General features: G+C 34.3%; 3 protein-coding genes across 5 annotated transcripts; 1 reads left to right on the top strand and 2 right to left on the bottom strand.

Moving 5' to 3' along the window:
* The first annotated feature begins 212 nt into the window (after positions 1–212).
* LOC133792551 (LEC14B protein) lies at positions 213–5,657 on the top strand. Of its 2 annotated transcripts, XM_062230464.1 has the most exons (11): positions 215–343; positions 1,039–1,077; positions 1,149–1,564; positions 1,822–1,941; positions 2,264–2,341; positions 2,543–2,719; positions 2,965–3,042; positions 3,765–3,943; positions 4,342–4,500; positions 4,719–4,779; positions 5,209–5,657. In XM_062230464.1, exons 3-11 carry the CDS (start codon positions 1,172–1,174, stop codon positions 5,398–5,400), a joined length of 1,437 nt encoding a protein of 478 aa, XP_062086448.1. In that variant the 5' UTR covers positions 215–343; positions 1,039–1,077; positions 1,149–1,171; the 3' UTR covers positions 5,401–5,657. The 2 variants fall into 2 exon arrangements, with proteins under 2 accessions (XP_062086444.1, XP_062086448.1); XM_062230460.1 differs by having other exon boundaries at positions 213–343; positions 1,039–1,564.
* Positions 5,658–9,118: 3,461 nt separating this feature from the next.
* On the bottom strand, positions 9,119–11,195 carry LOC133792543 (probably inactive leucine-rich repeat receptor-like protein kinase IMK2). Its single transcript, XM_062230453.1, has one exon. It carries the CDS (start codon positions 10,670–10,672, stop codon positions 9,455–9,457), a length of 1,218 nt encoding a protein of 405 aa, XP_062086437.1. The 5' UTR covers positions 10,673–11,195; the 3' UTR covers positions 9,119–9,454.
* A 4,897-nt stretch (positions 11,196–16,092) lies between these two features.
* Positions 16,093–18,935, bottom strand: LOC133792531 (histidine-containing phosphotransfer protein 1-like). 2 transcript variants are annotated; one of them, XM_062230447.1, is made up of 7 exons: positions 18,686–18,935; positions 18,486–18,575; positions 18,116–18,246; positions 17,944–18,012; positions 17,592–17,663; positions 16,620–16,692; positions 16,093–16,489 (listed from the first exon to the last, which is right to left on the bottom strand). In XM_062230447.1, exons 2-7 carry the CDS (start codon positions 18,546–18,548, stop codon positions 16,439–16,441), a joined length of 459 nt encoding a protein of 152 aa, XP_062086431.1. In that variant the 5' UTR covers positions 18,549–18,575; positions 18,686–18,935; the 3' UTR covers positions 16,093–16,438. The 2 variants fall into 2 exon arrangements, with proteins under 2 accessions (XP_062086431.1, XP_062086426.1); XM_062230442.1 differs by having other exon boundaries at positions 18,486–18,933.
* Positions 18,936–20,823: the final 1,888 nt, after the last annotated feature.

Raw genomic sequence — 20,823 nt, 5'->3', positions numbered from 1 at the left:
AAATAAAAACTTATATTTAATAAATATAGTTGGTGAATGTGTACGTGGTGATTTATTGAGGCGAGTACAGAGATGAGAGTAGTAATTGAAACAAAGAAGTGGAGCCCAATCCTCAACTCTCCGCTCCCTGGTACCCCATTCCAATCCCCATAATAAATTTTCACAATAGTCCCTCCCCCTATTATTATTATATTATTATTATTTAATTTTTAATAAACAAACAAATAAATTATACTCTTTACCCGCTACTATATATCTAGATTATATTATCTACTCGTCTCGTCCTATGTAAACCGAAGAAATTTTGAGACCGACAGCAAATTTAGTTTCATAATTTTAACAGGTAAGTTTTCCTAAAATTTATTTTCCTTGTGCTCGAACGTTCTACTATTTTAATTTTTGTGGTTTGTTTGAGTGGCTGACTAGCTTGAATTTGTTGTTTTTTTTTTTTTTTTGTATTTTCTTTTCTTTCTAATTTTCATTTCTCAGCTATCTAATTGGTGAGTTGTTTAATTTTGTGATATATAGTTATTTAATTATATAGTCACGAAACTCATTTGTTTATAGGTTTTATTGATTTGATTTTGAAATGGTTAGGTTATGTGATACAGATTTTTTTTATGATTTTTTTGGGGCGTTGGTGAGGTATATGTCTGATGTTCTGATACTGTTGAGGGTATTGGGAAGTTGCTTTTTGTTATCTTCTGTTTGTTTCGGATGAAAATAAAATAAAAAAATCAGAATTTTCCTGGGAAAATGCAGTATTTTCAGTTTCAAGTCATGTAGCAGGAAGTCCAAACAATTTTCTTCAATTAACTCACTGTCACTGCAACAATTTTATAGAGTTTAAAGGGAAAAAAATGAAAATAAAAGCTTTTAGTCAGTGACGAGTGTAATGAGATTTATTTATTTGTTTGTTTGATTTGATTTTCATTAACCTAAATGCGAATTGGATGAATGGCTATTATAAATATTCGTAGTATTTGTATTGGGTTCTCATTGTTTTTCTTATGGGTGTTCTATGACTTGGCTTTGTAGAATTCAAATGGCTGGAACACACGTGGGAGTGATATGAAGGTTCAACTTCATTTTGCGTAATTTTGTTCTAGCAAATATTCTCTTTGGTCTTATTGAGATGTATGTTACAGCTGAAGTTGCAGACGTTGATGACATGGGTTATTCAATGAGTAGATTGGAGTTAGAGCCTGATGTCTGTGATGGTGAGAAAATCATCCCAGAAGTCAGTAGCAGTCAAAGATCCACCAGACCATTAAATGTTCTAGACCATGAGATAGCCCAGATTACAAAGTTAAGATCAGGACCTCATGAGTTGCTAAGCCATGTTGAACCTGGGAGGAGGGAGCAGCAAGTGTCCACAGTAAAGATGCTGGCACGTCGAGAAGGTAATTATTCCGGAAGAGGAAGGTTCTCATCTGCAGATTGTTGTCATGTTTTAAGCAGATATTTGCCAGTTAATGGTCCATGGCTTGTTGACCAAATGAATTCCCGGGCATATGTCTCTCAGTTTTCTGCAGATGGTTCTCTTTTTGTAGCTGGATTCCAGGTATTTTATCTAATGCCAGAAAAGAAAGTTTTAAATCTGCCAAATGTGGAATTAAAGACTTGTATCCTATAGATGCTTGTATCTCTGGCAAGCTAGCTGAGACAAAATGACAGAAACAAGTAACATTTGAGATTTGTTGTAGATTCCATTACTGAAAATTTGATGTTGGAATTTTAAATTTTTTATCCATTCATTCTTCTAGGGAATTTTCAAGTCCTACCTAGCATTCTGAAAGAATATACATTTGCAAATTGCAGGGAAGTAATATTAGAGTATACAACGTGGACAAAGGCTGGAAAGTGCAGAAAAACATTGTTGCCAAAAGTTTGCGATGGACTATTACTGATACATCTCTTTCCTCAGATCAACGTCATCTGGTAAGTTGTATAATTTCATTTGTATTTCATGTATAATTGGTGTTTTTGCTCTTCGTAATTTTGAAATGCGTTTTGTTTTATACATGAGATTTATGGTTGCTGGGAACTAGGACAAAATTATTGGTAACAAAATCTTGATTTCCATCTACATGGCTCTACTTTTGTATGCTTTTTGCTACGTGTTGGTAATCTCATTTTGTTCACATATCTTTAAGTGATTTGAGGATAATTCTCAAGGTGTTATTGAGTATACATGTTTTTATGTTGATATCTATCTATGATCTTATCTTGAATTTAACGGACTTGTGTTCTGGTATTGCAGGTTTATGCCAGCATGTCACCTATTGTCCATATTGTTAACGTGGGGTCTGCTGAAACAGAGTCACTAGCAAACGTTACTGTATGGATTATAATTTATTTGGACAATAATATCCTAATTTGTCATTAAAAGAAAAATGAATTTTGCTGTCATTGGCGTTTTAACTAGTTACTGTTGCAAGAATGCAATTGCAAATGATTGCTTTGGCTTTTATTAAATTTCATTTAAACACTGGATTTCTCTTACCTTTTTTTAAATTTAAAATGCTTATTTGTTATGCAGGAAATACATGAAGGTTTGGATTTTTCCGCTGATGATGACGGAGGTTATTCATTTGGTATTTTTTCTGTGAAATTTTCGACTGATGGAAGAGAACTTGTTGCTGGAAGTAGTGATGATTCCATTTACGTTTACGATCTTAATGCAAATAAGCAATCCCTTCGGATTCGGGCACACTCGGTATATAGCCAAATCGTAGAAGTCTTTAGTATATTTTTCTTTTTATTGTTTTTTGTTGGCATAGTTTGTCATCACAAACTTAGTGTAGAATCTTCGACTCAGTTTATGTGTTTTTTCTTCATTTGTGTTGCATCTAATCATTTATGTTGGGCATTGTTTTTCCAAGTTAATGTTTGTGTATTTTATTTCATTGTAGGGTCCTAAATAATGGCTGATTACCCTTTTGTATGTCTTTCATTTTGCAGTCAGACGTGAACACTGTATGTTTTGCTGATGAAAGTGGTCATCTTATATATTCAGGGAGTGACGATGCTCTCTGTAAGGTGAATATAGCAAAAATATTTCCTTTTTTCTTTTTCTTTTCATATGCATATTTATGAGTTTTCCCTTGAAAAAAGAAAACGCATGTTGCACCAAGATTCGCAGCGTCCCATGTAAGTTTAGGGTTTGGCTGAATTTTGTGGGTCATGGGTTTAACTAAAGTTTTGGTAGAGAAGGCCGTTACCAATTCTACCAAAAATTTCTAGTATTTGATAAAGACTATTAATCTTATAGGGGATACCAGTCTAAAATACTTTGTGGCATTCAAGTTTCAACTTAGGTAAAATATTTGATGACCTGCATAAATTGACTTGAAGAGTTTGGGAAAAGGTTTAGCATTGGATTGTTTCACCAATCATGATAATTATGATGCTTGTTTAGGATCGGTTTGCCTCTCCAAAGATGAATATTGTAATGATCTTCAAGGTTTTGGTGGGTGATCATGGTCCTTGCTCAAGCCTTATGGTCTTGTAAACTGTAGTTATATTTTTGAAGGAACTATATTGTTGTACATTTTACTTGTATTGAATGGATATTGTTGTGATATGAGAATCACATTCACTTGTAGCAATCTGTCTATTTCTACACTATGATCCTATACCCAAGTCTTGTGCTGGGTTTGCTATAATTTCAAATGTGTTTTAGTTAGCATGCTGGGTACATGTCAGCTCCATCATGAGTAGAAGGTGGTGTAAAATTGAGGATAATGTTTAGCTTTGTGTAGGTCTGGGACAGGCGTTGCTTTAATGCTAACGGGAAACCAGCAGGGGTCTTGACAGGACACCTGGAAGGTATTACCTTCATCGACAGTAGGGGAGATGGTCGTTATCTCATTTCAAATGGTAAAGATCAGGCCATTAAACTTTGGGATATCAGGGGAATGTCCTCTAATTCTACTATTAGGTATGCTTACATCCTGAAATCTTTATTCTGTCTAAGAAGCTTCTGATACTATCTTTGATCTTGATTGTATTATTGGTAACTTCTTCAAGGAAATTATAGGATTAGGTTTCTTGCTATTTGGATGCAAATCTCATATGTTACCATCTACAATGGGAGTTATAAGTCAAACTATCAGGGGATATACGAACAGGGAATATTGAGAAGATATTGCCATGCAATGATATATAATTTGAGCGTGTTAATCTGTTTCACTGAACTCAGCTCTGCCCTCTTAGAAAAAGGGTTATGTACATATTTATGTATATATTCTCGAAAAAAATATGTAATTTACAATTTTCTTTCCATTTAATGAGAACTCGTAGTCCAACCTATTTTCCCTTCCCGTTTTGTATTTTCAGCAATCCAGCGTATAGGAATTATGAATGGGACTACAGATGGATGGACTATCCACCCCAAGCAAAGGATGTAAAACACCCGTGTGATCAATCAATCTTTACGTATAGAGGTCATTCAGTCCTGCGTACACTTATCCGCTGCTACTTCTCACCAGCATATAGGTAAGCAATAATCATAATCATTAATATTGTTGTTATTATTATTATTTGAAGTCTACAGGCTATTTTCTGATGCTGAATACTCAATAGGTTCAAACATTTAAACTAATTTCGGCCAAATTATATTGTCAGTGGCTGCCACAATTTGCTCTTCTTTTGGCAGGACTGGTGAGAATATTTATTAATTTGATTGACATATTTCTGGTCCTTAATAATTGCAGCACTGGTCAGAAGTACATCTACACAGGATCTCACAATTCCTGCGTTTTTATATATGATTTGGTACGTAGTAACAGTTTACACTGTTTTTTTGTTATTCTGAAGTATTTTTCTTGTTTTATTGCCAAAAACATTATGGTGAGAAAAAGTGGGAAAAATCTGGGGATGCCATATTTTTTCTTTATTATTCATGTACTTTTCATAGAAATTGGTCACTTGCTTGTTGCTTCTTTAAATATTTGCTACAATAATACTTTTACCTAAAATATATCAAGCGAGTAACCAATCTTTTATTGGAAGAAAATTTAAATTCACATGTGTCAGTTTTAGTAAATGTTCCCAACAAACCAGGTAACCTGATCTCAATGCACAATAATGGCCAAGTATAGCTTGTGCTGCCAACCTAAAACTTTATTGTGTGATGAATGATGATGCCTTGCCTCTACATCCATAGTGTTCTCTCCTCACGGGTTACTTCTTATTTTCTTACAGGTAACTGGAGCACAAGTTGCGACGCTCAAGCATCACAAGTCACCCGTACGAGATTGTAGTTGGCACCCTTATTACCCTATGCTGGTAAGCTCTTCTTGGGATGGAGATGTCGTCAAATGGGAATTCCCTGGTAACGGAGAAACTCCTTCGCCGTTGAGCAAGAAAAGAGTTCGGAGGAGATATTTCCTTTAAGAAGACAGGCAGGGTATGGTGTTAAAGGTGCGAATCTTGAATCTTTCTTCAGGATAATATAAGAACGGGAGATTATTAGTTGTAGTAGTTCAAGTTGTTTAAATGATCAGTAAGGCTTGGTTGCTGGAATTTAAGAACAGTTTATTAAATGTTTATGCCTTGTACATAAATAATCACTTAATGCAACAATCGGTATCGTGCTTCACGTTGTAGTAAATTCATAAATAAATGCATCAGATAAAAGAAGATTTCTGCTATGTTGGTTCACATAAGTACGACATTTTAATTGGAGTGAGGAAACTTAAATATTTCTTTACAATCTAAAGCCAAGGGTAATCAGTCAATACTTAATATTCGTATATATACGTTCACAACTGTATGCATACATACATATACTTATAAATAGGAAAGAGATAATGTAAAATAAGTGTCGTCTTTCATGATGCGGCCAAAGGAGCCGTTCTAGCCAAGAAAAGAAAAAGTAAAAAGGAAAAAGAGAGAAAAGGGTGTCTGTTCAGAAGTTCCAGTTTAGTGGGACCATTTAGAAACAAGTGGCCATTCTTAGAAGATATATTGAATAAAAACATTGACATATAATGAGAGGTGAACCTTGAGAAGATAGAAATGTGAGGGGGCCCTAAGACTAAGAGTAAGAATGAATGATTATTAAATTAAGATTAGAAAGTAGCGGGACAAACTTCTTGGGGAACTAGGTTTCGCAAAAAAGGCCGAAGAGACGTGAGGATATGAAGCTTAAACATATCATCATTAGCAGGCTCTCTTTTTAGTAACTTAATTATTAAATAATTAGCAGTCACTGTCGGCCCCCTCGTGTACTATAAAACACTATTATTGACTTTTATTTGCTCCTAAATATCTTACTTTCCCAATTAATATGTTTCTATACTTACCCACCTCTCTTTTAATAATTTTCTAGATAATCATTAGTAAATTAACATATTCGGTGACCAAATATAATTTTCATTACAAGTAACAAATTATGTTGCTTATGTTTGGTAGGAAGAAGAAAAACATGGAGGATTGAGTTTTTAGGAAGGAGAGTAAGTATATTGGAACCAAATTTAATTATAATAAAATCTAATTTAAAAATATATGTATATAAATATAAATATTTGTTAAGGACCTCTTATTTCTCCACCAAGCCAAATAATCTACCAACCATTTCATTCTTTTCTATTTGTCCTCATCCAATTAACATTCCATTATCTTAAATATAGTGTAAGAGATTGCATATAATTGTGGTGACTACACAGGTTGCCCACTAGAAATGGTTACACTGTAGTGTAGACTAAAAATATGAGTTTGACTTTGGATAGCCAAATGTTCTCGCCATGAATTCATTCATTTGTACTGAATAGAATAGAGGAAAATATTTATATTTATTTATATATACACAAGAGCCACACGAAACAATCCAGAGTGTACTATATAGATGTATATATTTTATATAAATATATATATATATATATTTGGATTGACCCATTCGCTAGCTGCCTTCGGTCTCATCCATGTGCCAATGCCACAAATAGCTATATAATATCCAACCCCCACCTAATCTCACCCTCGTTGTCATGTGCATGCATGTCTTGGATTAGAAGGCACATAAAGAAAGGCAAAGATGACTAGAGAGTTTAGTGTTCATCCAAATTTACCATTCAAACCAAAATCAAACTATATTATTTGAAAATGCAATTATTTTTATTGTACAATAACAAGATGCAGATATTATTTTGGCCTACCTTTTGAGGTGGGTGAAACCTACAAACAAGTTCATGATAGATGAAGTAGCTGGCTCCAAAGATGATTATTTACATCCACAAAAATCAAAATACTCGTGCATAAAAAATAAAATAAAAAAGCTGAAAAGCACATAGGACCATCATTGGAGTCCCCAAAATGGAAAAAATGAAAAGAACTCCACCATGGAAAATAAGCATTTCAGCCTTTTTATGGTTGGAACACTCAAGATTTTGATGAACATTAGTTGCATTTGGGAGACGGAGAGATAAGTCTCGGCAGCCAATACAATTGTTTTGCCTAACTTCATTTTTACTTGCCATGATTCATTTTATTTTAGTACTCTTTTCTTTCCCCTTTAACCTTAAAAAAACAGTCAATATCGGTACGCATTTCAACATTCACTATGAACAATAATATGAATTTGAAGGAATATTTATCTGTGAACAACTTTTGGGTTTAATATAGTAAATAACCTACAGTTGATAAATTATGTTCCAATAGTGATAATATGGTTTTTCAATTTATTTGATATACACATTTAATGAAATAATAAGAGTTGTTTATTAAATTAAAATTTTAAAACTAATTTGACGAATTTAAGTCCTACTTAGAAAGTCATTTGATTATATCATATTGGTTTGAGAATGAACAAATATATTTTATTCCTCAATCATTCCCAAATTTAAAGTAGGAATTGCCATCAAGCTTTGTATCCTTAAGAAGCTTGATAACATTATTCTCTAATAAATCTCAAGACTCTTCCACTTTTCCTTAAAATAACTCTATATTTTCTTCTTCTTCCCGAAAGCACTGCTTGTATTAGTGTGCATGTTGGTAGTGCTTTGGCCTATGGGGACCTCTTTGTGTGTAGGTGCAATGAGTAGGGATGTCAATTTAACTCGCCTCGCCCTCAAATATGTGGGTACCCGCCCCGTTTATATTTCTTAATAATTTAATTTAATTTATTTTATCAATTTTTTTTAATTAAATGGGTACTCGTTGGGGCTATTGGAGCTCCCAACCCCGACATGGAGTGAGAGTGGGGGAGCCACCCCCGACCTCACCCAATTGACATCTCTAGCAACGGGCATAAGAGGAGGCGGTGCATTTGCTACTCTTTTAGGTAGGTTTTCTCACGGTGGCATTTTGGGGTTGCATTTCTATGGGCGTGGATCTCACCGCAACTTTGGCGGTGAGTGGGCTTCCCCTTCCCACCAGCTAGATATGTATCTTAGCCATAGCAGTGCAAAATCTAGTGTCATTTTTTCCAAAGGATTGCAGGCTGGTCGGGATTTTGGCAGGTTGCGGATCTTTAGGTTTGTGACTCTAGTGGGGCTCCACATTTGGATGGGTTTATAGATTGGTGGTGGCTGATGGGATTGGGCTACTCTCCTCATCGAGTATAGTTGAGGTTCATTTTGTTTGTTTGGTGGTATATCTATGGTGGTCTTTTTTGGATGTTTAATATTATTTATAGTGTTATTTTTTTGTTCATGTTGTTTTATGTTTATTGCTGCTTGTTTGGATTTTAATTTTTTTTTTTAGGAATTTCCCTTGTGTGTTAGTTGTTAACTTGTATGTCACTGATTTCATTGACTTTTATTTCTATTTTTTTTTGGTAGTGATTTGTTGTCTGTGGCTTATCAGAGAACACTGTACAAAATTTTGTCCGTAATATTATTGAGTGGAATTTTAGGGTTTTACTTGATAAAAAAAGAGTAGAAATTGCCATGACTTATTAAAATTTTAGAGCTTGATAAGATTTGACCTATCTCATTTAAAAGCTCAATGATCAACTCAAGTCAAGAGATACTATCAGCATTACTCTCTCGTGCACTGTAAAACTGACATAGCCACTAAAGAAACACAAAAAGTGTTTTTAGAGTTCTGCTGAAGAAGTAAATGAAGAGACAACTTTTGAGCTAGAATCAAAAGCTAAATGGTAAACACTTCAATATATAATAGATGTATTAATTATCATATATTAAAAACCAACCATATATTAATATACACCATCGTTTCCTTTCCTGCCCCAAAATATAAAAATAACCCCCTGGATTCATAGCTATTAATTAACTATTTTTCTCAAGTATCCACAAAATTTTATTCTTCATCAACATTTGTACCCACAAATTTAGACAAAAATTTCAATAAATAAATAAAATGAATACTAAAAAGAATCCCACAACAAAAGGACTCATATTAGTTTAATGATAATAATGCCCATAAAAAAAAAACCGTTTTAACTTTGAATTCCCATTATACCCCTGGAGATCAACATGAATTTCCAGATTTACCCTTTCCACTCGTTGCACTGAGATGTAGGCCTTGTAATCTGTTTCCCGGACCTGAAGGGGCAAGGTGTGTGTACGGGCGGTACCATACAATTATATTGAAGACACAACGAACTGCTCAAAGGAATATCAGCCGTCGGATTAATCTGAATCCCAGTTAAAAAATTATGCTGCAAGTACAGTATTTGTATGCTAGCAGCTAGTAACCGGTCAACGAAACTAGCCGGTACTTGACCCGTGAACCGGTTATTGTTGAGGTAGAGATTCTGTACGGTCGAGAACAACGGTGAGATTTGACCCGAAAAACTGTTGAAGCTCAGATCAACGGTCGGGATCGTAACTTGGTCGATCGGTTCGACTGAGCCTGTGAACTGGTTCCTTTGCAATTGAAGGTTAGTGATTGGGAATGTGAATATCCGACCCGGGATTGCACCCGTGAAGTGGTTCAAGCTCAAGTCTAGGTAGTTCAGCTGGTCGAGCCGGCTCAGTGCGCGGTCCACTGAACCGGAGAGCTTGTTCCACGCCAGAGAGAGGTACTGTAGGGAAGGTGGGAGGGAGCTCGGAGCCAGCGAACCAGTAAGACTGTTGTGCTTCAGGTCGAGTCGGGTCAGCGATTGAGAAAGAAATGGAGGAATCGAACCGGAGATGCGGTTGTGGCAGAGAATGAGGTTTGTGAGCTCCGGTAAGGTTCCTATGCTGCGTGGGATTTCTCCGGCGAGCTGGTTGTAGCTCAGGTCAAGAGTTCTGAGATTGCGGAGGTGACCCAGTGTCGCCGGTACCCCGCCGGAGATGAAGTTCCGGCTGATGGCGAGGAACCTTAGATTTTTCAATTGAGAGATTGACTGCGGTAGTGGACCATAGACTCGACCCGGAACGATCGAGAACTCGGCTAATGCAGAGAGCTTACCTATTGCCGCGTCAACCCGACCTGTGAGACCCGGAGAACCAGCTCTTGGATCGCCGAGATTGAGAGAAATTACCTTTTCGGCATCACAGTAAACGCCGGCGAAGTTACATGGGTCGGAAGTGAAATCCCAGGAAGCGAAGAAACTCGAGCCAGGCAAGTCATGGAGAGCTTTTCGAATCGATTGCAAAGCCAAAAAATCAAGTGGGTCGAGAATGGCGAAGGTGATCATGTTACATTGAAACAAACAGAGGGAGAATACCAAGCACCATCCTCGAAGAAACCCAACTCCCAAACTCCTCTGTTTCGCCATTAGAGACTGAGAGATACAGAAAAGCAAAAGAAAAGAGAAAAAAAAAGCTTGAGATTCAAAGTTCGTTGAAAGAAGGAAGAGATCTCTGGTTTTTTATATAGAGGGAGACAGAGATTGAGCTTTTTGGAGAAAAGGGTCAAGGAGAGGTGGAGAAAAAAAAATGCTTTCCCGTGAGAAAAACCTCCCGATTTCTCGTGGGGTACAACGTGAATGCTTTAATGGCTAGACTGGTAAGTGGTAACAGTATCAAAATCTCTGCTAACAAGTTTATAGAGAGTGACTATATATTTACATACATACATATATAGACAAAAAGAGAAAAAGAGAAAGAGAAGAGCTATAAAAGTATTAGAGTAATGGATTTTGGCTTGGAAAGGAAGAAACTTCGTCTGAATCTTTGTTGCTGCTCGCTTACTTCTGATGCTCAATGTCTCTGCTTTTTCATTATTTTGGCTTCTCAAACAAGGCGCTTGTTTTTTTACAGAGTCTGGAAGAAGACACTGATATATTTTTCTTATTTTTATTTATTTATTAATGTATTTTAATGTTTGTTTATTGGGGTTTGGGAAATGGAGCAAACGGTTGTCCGAGCCTACGTGGTATAAAGAGTGTCAGGTTCGGAGAACAGCTCAGCAGGTATGGGTCGGTGGTTCGGAGTTGGGATCACGTGACCATCGTGGAAGAGTAAAAAAGTAAAGGAAAATAAGCGAAGCCAACGAAGCAAAAGTGGTGTGTTGGTTTACTTTAGAGTGACAGGCAGGTGGTAGAAGAACAGAAGTAGTAAATGTCATTTAACCAATGGAGTTGCCACGTAAGGAGTGAAGTGGTGTTAAAAATCATCAGAAGGAAAGAGGCGGAGTTGTACTGTGATATGCGGGTGGGTGACAGCTAGGTGCGGGTCCCTCTTGTCCTTTGTCCACCTCGATTATTTTGCTATTTAGTCCTCTCTAACTCAGCTAATAATAATAGTAAATAATTGCAATTGTGAAAGCAGTCCCTGGATCATAACCTTCTGTTTAAGCTTAGATGAAGGTCATATTCTATATAAGCTTTTATAATCCTTAAACGGTATTAATACTTAAGGCGATTTAATTGACACTTTTTCTGCTTCCATTTCTCATTCTTTGAAATTAATGTTGTCTGCTTTTTTCGCTATCAATTCAATTAGAGAGTATAAAAAAATTTATACGAAAAAACACAAGGATTTTACGTGGTTCAGTCTATAAATGAGTCATAGTCTACAAGTCTATGGTATTTAATGAGTTTGAAACTTATTTTAGCAAGTTTTAATGATGATTCTCATGCAGCGTATATATTGCACTGAATTATAGAGTTTCTCTCTCTAAAAATCTGAACTCCTTACAAAAAAATATCTCAGCTCTATTTATAGAGACTGAGATCATTAATGTTAATCATTTGTCATTAATACAATTTCTCCTATCTTGGGGTATTATTCTTGAGCACTACGAAAAAGGAGTGCACTAATAAAGACTACGACCCAGACGTATTACACGGGGCTCATTGTAAAAAACTAAACACCAACTTTATGGTGAACATATCTATGACTGTCAGGGTACGGTGCACGTTTGCCCATATCAGGCGGCATTGTGGGAAATGTTGATTGTCGAGTATACGAACTCGACACCACTAATCAAGGCTCACCAAAAGATGTCAGATGATCTTCTGGTGGCCCATGCCCGTAGTGATTGACACCTGGCAACCACTTCTGGTCTGAGGACTAGAATCTTAGACCGAGGGATGGGCAAGTAAGGAGAGCCTCTCGGGATGTGATCTCATACGGAGACATCCCCGCCTCGAGAACAGACCTTGGGACATGACCTCGTTTGGAGACATCCATGACCTGGAGATTGGCTCAGGGCATTCTTGGGACATGACCTCACTCGGAGACATCCTCGCCTCAAGGACAGACCTCTGGGCTTGGCCTCGCTTGGAGACGCCCACGTCTTGGCCCGACCGGGTTGCTTGGAAGAGTTCACACTCCGAGAACCTCATGACTTCTCTTGTCACCAATTACTCCTGATTACCACGTATCTGATGGTGAAAACACGGACAATAAAATCATAGTATATTCTTTAAATAATTTTAAATAATAAATAATATTTCTTAACTAACCATGCCCTATTGTATTTAGTATAGCATTTATAAAATTAAATTATGTTTTAAGAGATTAAAATTATACAAAATATATATAAAAAAATTGATTCATCACTTAGTTGAGCAATATATTTATTTGTATATATAAGAAATTTATTGAATGTACCTCAAAAAATGTTTGAATAATAAAATATAAGTGCCAAGAAATATTTTTTATTTTTTTTATAAATGGATTATTTTACATTTAATGAAAATTTAAATTTTGACGGGGTTCATGAAAAAAAAAAGTAAGGATAAAAAGAAAAATTGGTGCCAATAAAATATCCATATAACATCTTTGTCATTTTATTACATGTTCATAGATTTACACAGATAAAAAGGGCAGGCTATTATAATAATAATAATAATAAATTGTTGACGCAGTTTTTCGCCAACGAGATATTAAGAAATAAAAAGGGTAGATTAGGGCTTAATATTAAACCGTAAGAAAATAATCAGAACTCACTCAAAAATACAGAAAGTGATTTAGTAGTTAAAATCCACTTAGTCCACGAGTCAATATTATTACTGTTTCTCTCTCTATTTTGGCAGAGTTTCGGTAATACAGAATTATGGTCTCCTTCCCTATCCAATATTCCAGTATTTATAGAGGAATTCCAAGTTTGGGTAACTGTGTCAACACACCGCGTAATTATACATATGATATATAATTAATACAGATTATTCATATTTACATTGAGATATGATTTGATAACATAATAGTCACGTTCCTGCTATCTCGAGTAATGAATGACATAAATATGATACAGTCTAATAATTAATGAGCGTATAAAGAATTTCCGAGTCTCTTGGGATCCTTGAGCATGCGTTATATCTAGATCCTCACGAGCTGAATATCTCATACAAGCTCAAACTTGACAACTATCTAACTCCGAGCTCGTATTTGACAGCCATCTCACTCTTAGCTTGTAATGCATTTTGGACGCCTAATATTAGATCTAGCCATTATGAATCTCGAGCTACTCATATGGTTAATAATCAGATATTCTACTTGGTTATCTTTCTACGTATTTACCTGCTAGCTGTACCATAGCTTAGTGAGTGAACTCATGTTAAAATCAGGGTACGACGACGACAACAACAATAATAATTTCACGTAGTACTCTTATTTTTCTCATGAGTTTTTCTTTTCCACTGAATTTTGCTATAAAAAGATTTTAACAAATTGGCCTCGCCCCCTTTTCTTCAAAAAATAAATAAAATAATATTGCTGTATGTGGTTGAAACTATTCAAGTAACACAAACTTTATAAAACAAAGGATAAAGTATATATTTCTAAGGCTTTGCTAGCCCTTATTAAAATAAGTGTTGCTAGAAAAGAAGAAAAAAAAAACTTTGGAATTTTTGTTTATTCATTTTGTTACTGAGATTGAAACAAAAGGTAACGACACACATATTTGTTGTCATTTTGGCATATTTTCTTGAAATTTTCCAGTTTCTTCTTTTTCCTTGGACCCAAAGAAAGAAGGTACACATTACTCCATAACAAACCCACGCCATGGAGTCAAAGAGCTTGGTAAAAAAGTTAACTTGTTTCCCAATCTTCTATTGATCCTCTACACTATTTTATACTATTATCTTCTATAAGGCTCTTTAATTTGGAGTGAAAAAAAGTTACCCCAGATAGATAAATAAATAATAAAGCTGTCTATAAAATTGGTCATCTAATTTAGTCAAAGAAACTTCTTTTTAGTTCACATTAGATGCTGTTTTAGACTAACTTTTGTTTAGTAGCTGACTGACTGTGTTTTACAAAGTCATTTATGCTTGAATTAAGTTACAAAGTCAGTGCTACCAAAAAAGAGTAACAGGATAAGAAACCCATGATGACGAATAAATGAACAAAAGATCCAAAATGAGAGAATAATAATTATTATTTATTCCGAGGAGGAAGGTTGAAAGAAGGTTTGGAATTTCGGCTTGTTACATGTATTGACAAAAAACATAGGTAAGAGGATGATACAAAACGATTCATACCTCATGAATTTGTGGATTAGTTTCGGTAAAAGCCAAGAACAATCAATGTTTTGATTGAACCTAGCTCATTGAGAGAGTGAATTGTAGCTTCATTTGGTTGGCTTGCAGCCTACTTATTCCTCGCAAGTGAAGACAACAATTTCACCATCTCATTGAGCTAAGTTCGAACATAACAAAGATTTTTTTTATTTTTTTATACATGAATATAGAAATCTTTTATGCTCAAATTATAAGGCTGCATAATTGTTATCTTCGTGGTAACTTTGGTGGCATTACTATTATTGGGATTTTGTTTTCTTCACCCAATTTATGGTTTAGGTAATAGATAGAAGTGAGGTATAGAAATAGCGTAGCAACCTCAGCTAAAAATGGGCCATGGCATAGTGATAGTATTTCCATTGGGATGGGTGCATAATTCACCAACTCCAACTACCAAAAAAAAATACCCACTTCATGGTTGTAGATGTGGTACCAATGACCTTTTTCTATTATGGAGTTACATATTCTTTGGACGGCAAATCTTCCCCTTCCATAACCAGCGGCATGCATATGCATACATTTATGTAACTCGAGATGTCATTTTCATCCAGCTACACACTCCTTTTGTAACTTACTAACCTTTGTGAAGTACTTTCTTGTAGTTATATGCTAGCTAGGGTTATAAACTTTGTATCTAATCACTACTCTATCTATGTCCTCAAAATGATACCGTGCATATTTATTTGAGTTTCACATCATTGTTCACTCAATAATATAGATTTGGAAGAGCAAAACAACTCAAGAAACATTGTCCTATGCAAGGTAAAATCAACAGTCAACAGTCAACAAATCATGAGCAAGGGCATGAATGAAAGGAATTAATTGTCTCATAAGCTATTTATCTTGTGTTTAATGGGAAAAGATTCTACGTATAGTTTTAATGATGATACAGTGTTGCCCCAAGCTGAAGTTTTCTTTAAGCGAAAGGTTGGGCCATTTGGCTACCATTTTAACTAACACTAAATAATGGGGGAGTTTAAGAATAATATCAACTTGGTATCATGGAAAACTTGTAAAGTTTAAGTTTGGATCACTCAATGAATTTAAGTTAATAATACCAGGGTCTATATTCCAAGTGGTCCCCCAACCATTATCATTGAGATGTATATGTATATGTATATGTATCTGTGTGTGTATGTAAGTGTAACATGGAGGGTGCAAATGGGAAACATTTGAGCAAAAACTTTGTAGAAGAATGCACATAAGAAGATGTAAGTGCTCAAAAGTAATTAACCAAAGAAGATTTCATCTCATAAAGAAGTTACACAACTTGATGTGTCTTACAAAATAGAGGAATACCAAACACCATTGCATACCAAGGTCACATATATAAATATATAGTATGATCACACAATTATAGACTACTACCAAACTACTATTGACTGACTCAGACTGACTCTATACGGTATAAACTGATAATTTACGCTAAAAAAGCTGGTCTCTCAAACAAGGTCTTGGACAAAATCCTGTGGAGCTTCTGTATGAGCAAGAAGGATGCATCTTAAAAACTACACACTTAAATCAGAGTTTCTTGGCGTTTTCTCAAGCAGACAAGTCACACCCAGTAGAGTTTATCTATTCTAGAACAGGAATTGTTCCACCAGCTGCCACTATCTGTTGCTCCAGCTACAGTAACCAGAAATATACACACATGTATATGAAAAAAGAGAGCAAATCTCGAAACTAGTACAAAGATCAGTCAAGATGTGAATATGTTACTGTGTTATGATTCAACAAATCATTTTCATGTACTTACCATGAACAATTTCTCAAGCTTGTTCTTCAACACAGAGCATTCTTGTTGTACATGCTGCAAACATCTCAAACAACTGCACAAAAGTTAAGAATTCGTCAGTGAAAAATAATGAGATATAAGAAAACCAAAATTATTAGCTTAATTGAATGGTTTAATACTCAATTATGAAACTCCATTTTCAAGTCTAATATGTCTAAATAGAGGAAGAAGCAGATTTATACAACATTTTTCATGTATAAAGACATCAACATGGAGTTAAATAAAACCTTAAGCTACTTCCCTTTCAATATTGAAATCTAGGGGTTTTTTTTATTTGAAAAAGTGATTGAATCACTTTAGGAATAAAATAAATTAAATTTATATCCATCCAAAAAGCTTATTGTCTAGCCAAGTAGCAAACAAAGTTAATATACGAGTCACTACAAAACAAGTGACTGAAATGAGATAGAGTTGCCCCGAAAATTTAGATAAAAAGTAAAAAAAAGACGCAACAGAACAGTCCGAGCAAACTTGAGTCCAAACAGGTCAAAAAGCACGAGCTTTCGAACAATTGACTAATAACTAGAGAAGCATGCACATTACACATCTCACAGTCTAGGTATTTTACAACATTCAGTAACCCTATAACAAGTCCACAGTCTAACACTCACATTTGAAGATTTTGGTTTCATCAACAATAACACCAAAGAGGGCACTAACGCTAGGACTTTTTCCAGAAAATATTACAAGGGAAAGAATAAATCATTGCATCATTTTGAAAGCCATAACACAAGTACTCAACCTAGTGGATTTTGGATTTTCTTATTGGTCGATGATAAGTGAAGTGAATCATCATAACTAACCAAAATCATTTCCAATACAAGTATGTCCAATAAAAAAAATGAATAAGTTTTCAAATCTTAATTGGCCAAATATAAATTTGTCTACAGAAAAACTAAAAACCCAGCAAGAAAAGTTAAAAGCAGAACTCACCCTTCTACGTTCTGAGCCTCACAGTAATTTCTGAAGTTAACGCATACATTCTTTAGTCTCATTGCTCCAATACTGTTGATCATAAGACCACATATTTAATCAGGTTTCAAGCACTAAAAAAACAATAATAATAATAATAATAAAACCAATTTACCATTCCAAATGCTATGGAACGCAATCATTAGACAGATTTTCCTAGCAGCATAAATTTTAGTCAATTATGTACTACAGCTTCCAAAGGAATATATAACATATAGGAATGTTTCTGAAAGTTATCTAGAACCAAATCATAGAGAAAAGAAACAAAATCAAATAAAAAAATCAAATGCAAATATAAAAAAAGTGTATATACCTTGCACTACTGCCCTTGAACTGATGAACGTAGGCATCTACCTGTTTGAAGTCCACCACTTTTTGTTCACTACAAAAGTGAGAATGGCCCATTGAACATAATTAAATAATAACTAAACACAAAGAGAGAGAGAGAGAGAGAGAGAGAGAGAAAAGAAAAAGAAGAAACTCACAAAGCCTTAGCCATGTTGGTGAGGAGTTTCTGAGAGTCCTCAAAGAAGAGAGAAACAACCTCAACAACAAAATCAGGGGAGTTCTCATCCTGCAGTTTCTTTAGCTGCACAAACTGATCGTCCAAGAATCCCTTCTCAAAACAGCCGACAACTTCGTAAGTCATTTTAAACATTTAACAATATTGTGGCGCCTTATAACAATACTCACAATAATTATACTACCAGTATCTTCGGTACAAAAATCGACATATTTTCATAATATTTAAACTCCATGTATTTATATAAAAAAAGACTATCTAAAACAATCATCTTTATAAACAAAATACAACTTTATTGTAAAATCAGAGAAAAGATGTAACATTTAACATACCTCTTGACGGAGGTAGTGGATGTAATCGAACCATTGTTTTTGCCACTGAGAAATAGCATCCATGGTCCCCTTCCTCTGTTACTTCAAGCTCTATATAAAAAAAAAATGATAAGAACCCAGATGAGATGAGACGATTTGTGAAAGTGGGCCGATCTTAAAAACGATGGTAAGAGAGGGAAATGGAAGAAACACGGAGAAACCTGAAAAGGGTTTTTTGGCTATTTGAAGGAAGAAATTTAATGGTTTGGTATGGATGGAAAACTCAGTAAGTGAGTTGCCAAGAACGTGTTGGTATGCCGGACTGGTAATTCAAGCCTTTACTCAATTTGGTTCCAAATTTTAATAATTACCCAATAATTCTACTTTTTTCTCTTTTTTCTTTTATATATACTATAAATGATTACTTTTATAAAAAATATTTAAGTGGTTTTTGTGATCTCCTGATAGAATATATCTCAGACTTTTGCGATTTTTCTATTGTAGCACTACTTATCCTTTCTTGATATCCACTGAGACAATACAACGGTCAAACGTTTTTTAAGAATAAAAAAAATACAGAATAATATATGGTATTATATGCCATTGTCAAATAAACAAGTTTTAGTGTATTATGATCTGTGTGCGCAACGAGTACCATTACAATCTATCTCTACAGGAGTTTGTGTTGTTTATGTCCAAGTAAAAAAATAATTTAAATAAATAAAAACGCACTTATTTATATTCTGAGAAGTAGACACAAAATTAGTCTGTTGTATGGAACAGTTTTAGTAGTATTTCAAAATTAAAAAGAAAAAGGAAATATTCCAACTGTATTCCTCCAAGAAGTTTTTATAACGGAAATTAATTCATTAGTGAGAGAGACTTGAAGTTGCTTTATTAGAAATTTGGTGATTTTATTTTCCAAAAAAAAAAAAGTAACTGAGACTATGAACCAGCTGTTTTTTTTCTTTCAAATAAATAATTTTCTTAATTTGTTTATTGCATGTTTATGTTGTTAAAATAGTCTAGGAAGGAAAACTAGCTAGATTCTAGGTATAAAGCAATAGTAACGGTTACAGTGTCAGTCAGATGCTATTTTTAAGATTTGTCTCCTCTTCCACATTTGTATATTAAAAACTAATTAAATCCATGGATATTTAATCTAAAAAAATTGACATCATTAGCTTTGTCAACGGAAGAATAAAAAAAAAAGGGGAATTATGGATATGTGGTGGGGTTAATGGGGCGTCAATAAACACTGGTGCCTTTTAATCCAACAGTTCACAAAAATCATTAGGAAATTTACATTCCATATGTTTTTTTTAAAAAAACATTTTTACGGTTTTGGTACATGTAGAGTATATATTTGGTAGGTATTGGATATATGATATATTAGTGGAAATTATGGATTTTTTTTTTAAAATTTCTATGAGAATTGTGAAAGTTTTTATTGCTTTTTTTTTTTTAATTTTCAAATATATGATTTTTTTTCCATATAAATAGTTAAGTTTAGAATTAAGTATAGTTTTTTATATATATATTTAAGTTTTATTAACTTTTAATGGCATTTTGAAAAAACTATATTAGATATTGATTTTTAAAGTTAATTTTTTAAAAGTTAAATTGTTAATGTATATATGAGATCCTTATGAGATATTTATAGATTCTTGCATGGTCGATAGTTTGGAGGATTATGCACATTCTAGATAGGTGTGTGTCTATATGTGGTAGCTGAAAAATAGTCGTTCGTTGTCGGTAATAGTAGCGCACCAGAGAGGAAAGAGAGAGGAAGAAAGAAGAAGAGAATGAGAGATTAAGGAAAAGAAAATTTTGAGGAGAGAGAGAAAGTGTTGGAAACTCATACATGATCTTTATTTATTTTCATGTAGGTCTAATATTAAACAAATTAATATGAGATAACTTGGAACATGTTTCTAAAATTGAATTCAAAGATAAAAAATTATAAGAATACTTACAGTATACGCAGCGGAATGAATGAGTTATTCCTTCAGTTTCTCTAACCATTGTATCTTTTTTGTCGCAGAGTATTATCAAGAAACTGAACCGATAATCAATTTTCTTCACAGTCTTCCAAAGTATCCTTAGAATCACCTAGACTAGAGTGGGCAATTCTTAACACATGAGATAGATACAAAGAGAATAATAGAAAATAACAAAGAGGCTTAGAAAATGACTTGTGTTTAGAGAGAATCTAAAAACTATCAGAAAATCTAACTTGTGACTTGTCAAACTTGTGTTTTGACTTCTCTCTAAGCACTCATTTTATATACTCAATTAAGCCATTTAATTTAATTAAAAAATCAATAAAATAATAGTCAATTTGAAGTCCTAGGTCAGT

This window comes from Humulus lupulus, chromosome 1, assembly GCF_963169125.1.
Source record: "Humulus lupulus chromosome 1, drHumLupu1.1, whole genome shotgun sequence".
Taxonomy (NCBI): domain Eukaryota; kingdom Viridiplantae; phylum Streptophyta; class Magnoliopsida; order Rosales; family Cannabaceae; genus Humulus; species Humulus lupulus.
The sequence above is the reverse complement of the archived record's forward strand: the minus strand, read 5'-3'. Positions and strand labels throughout refer to the sequence as shown.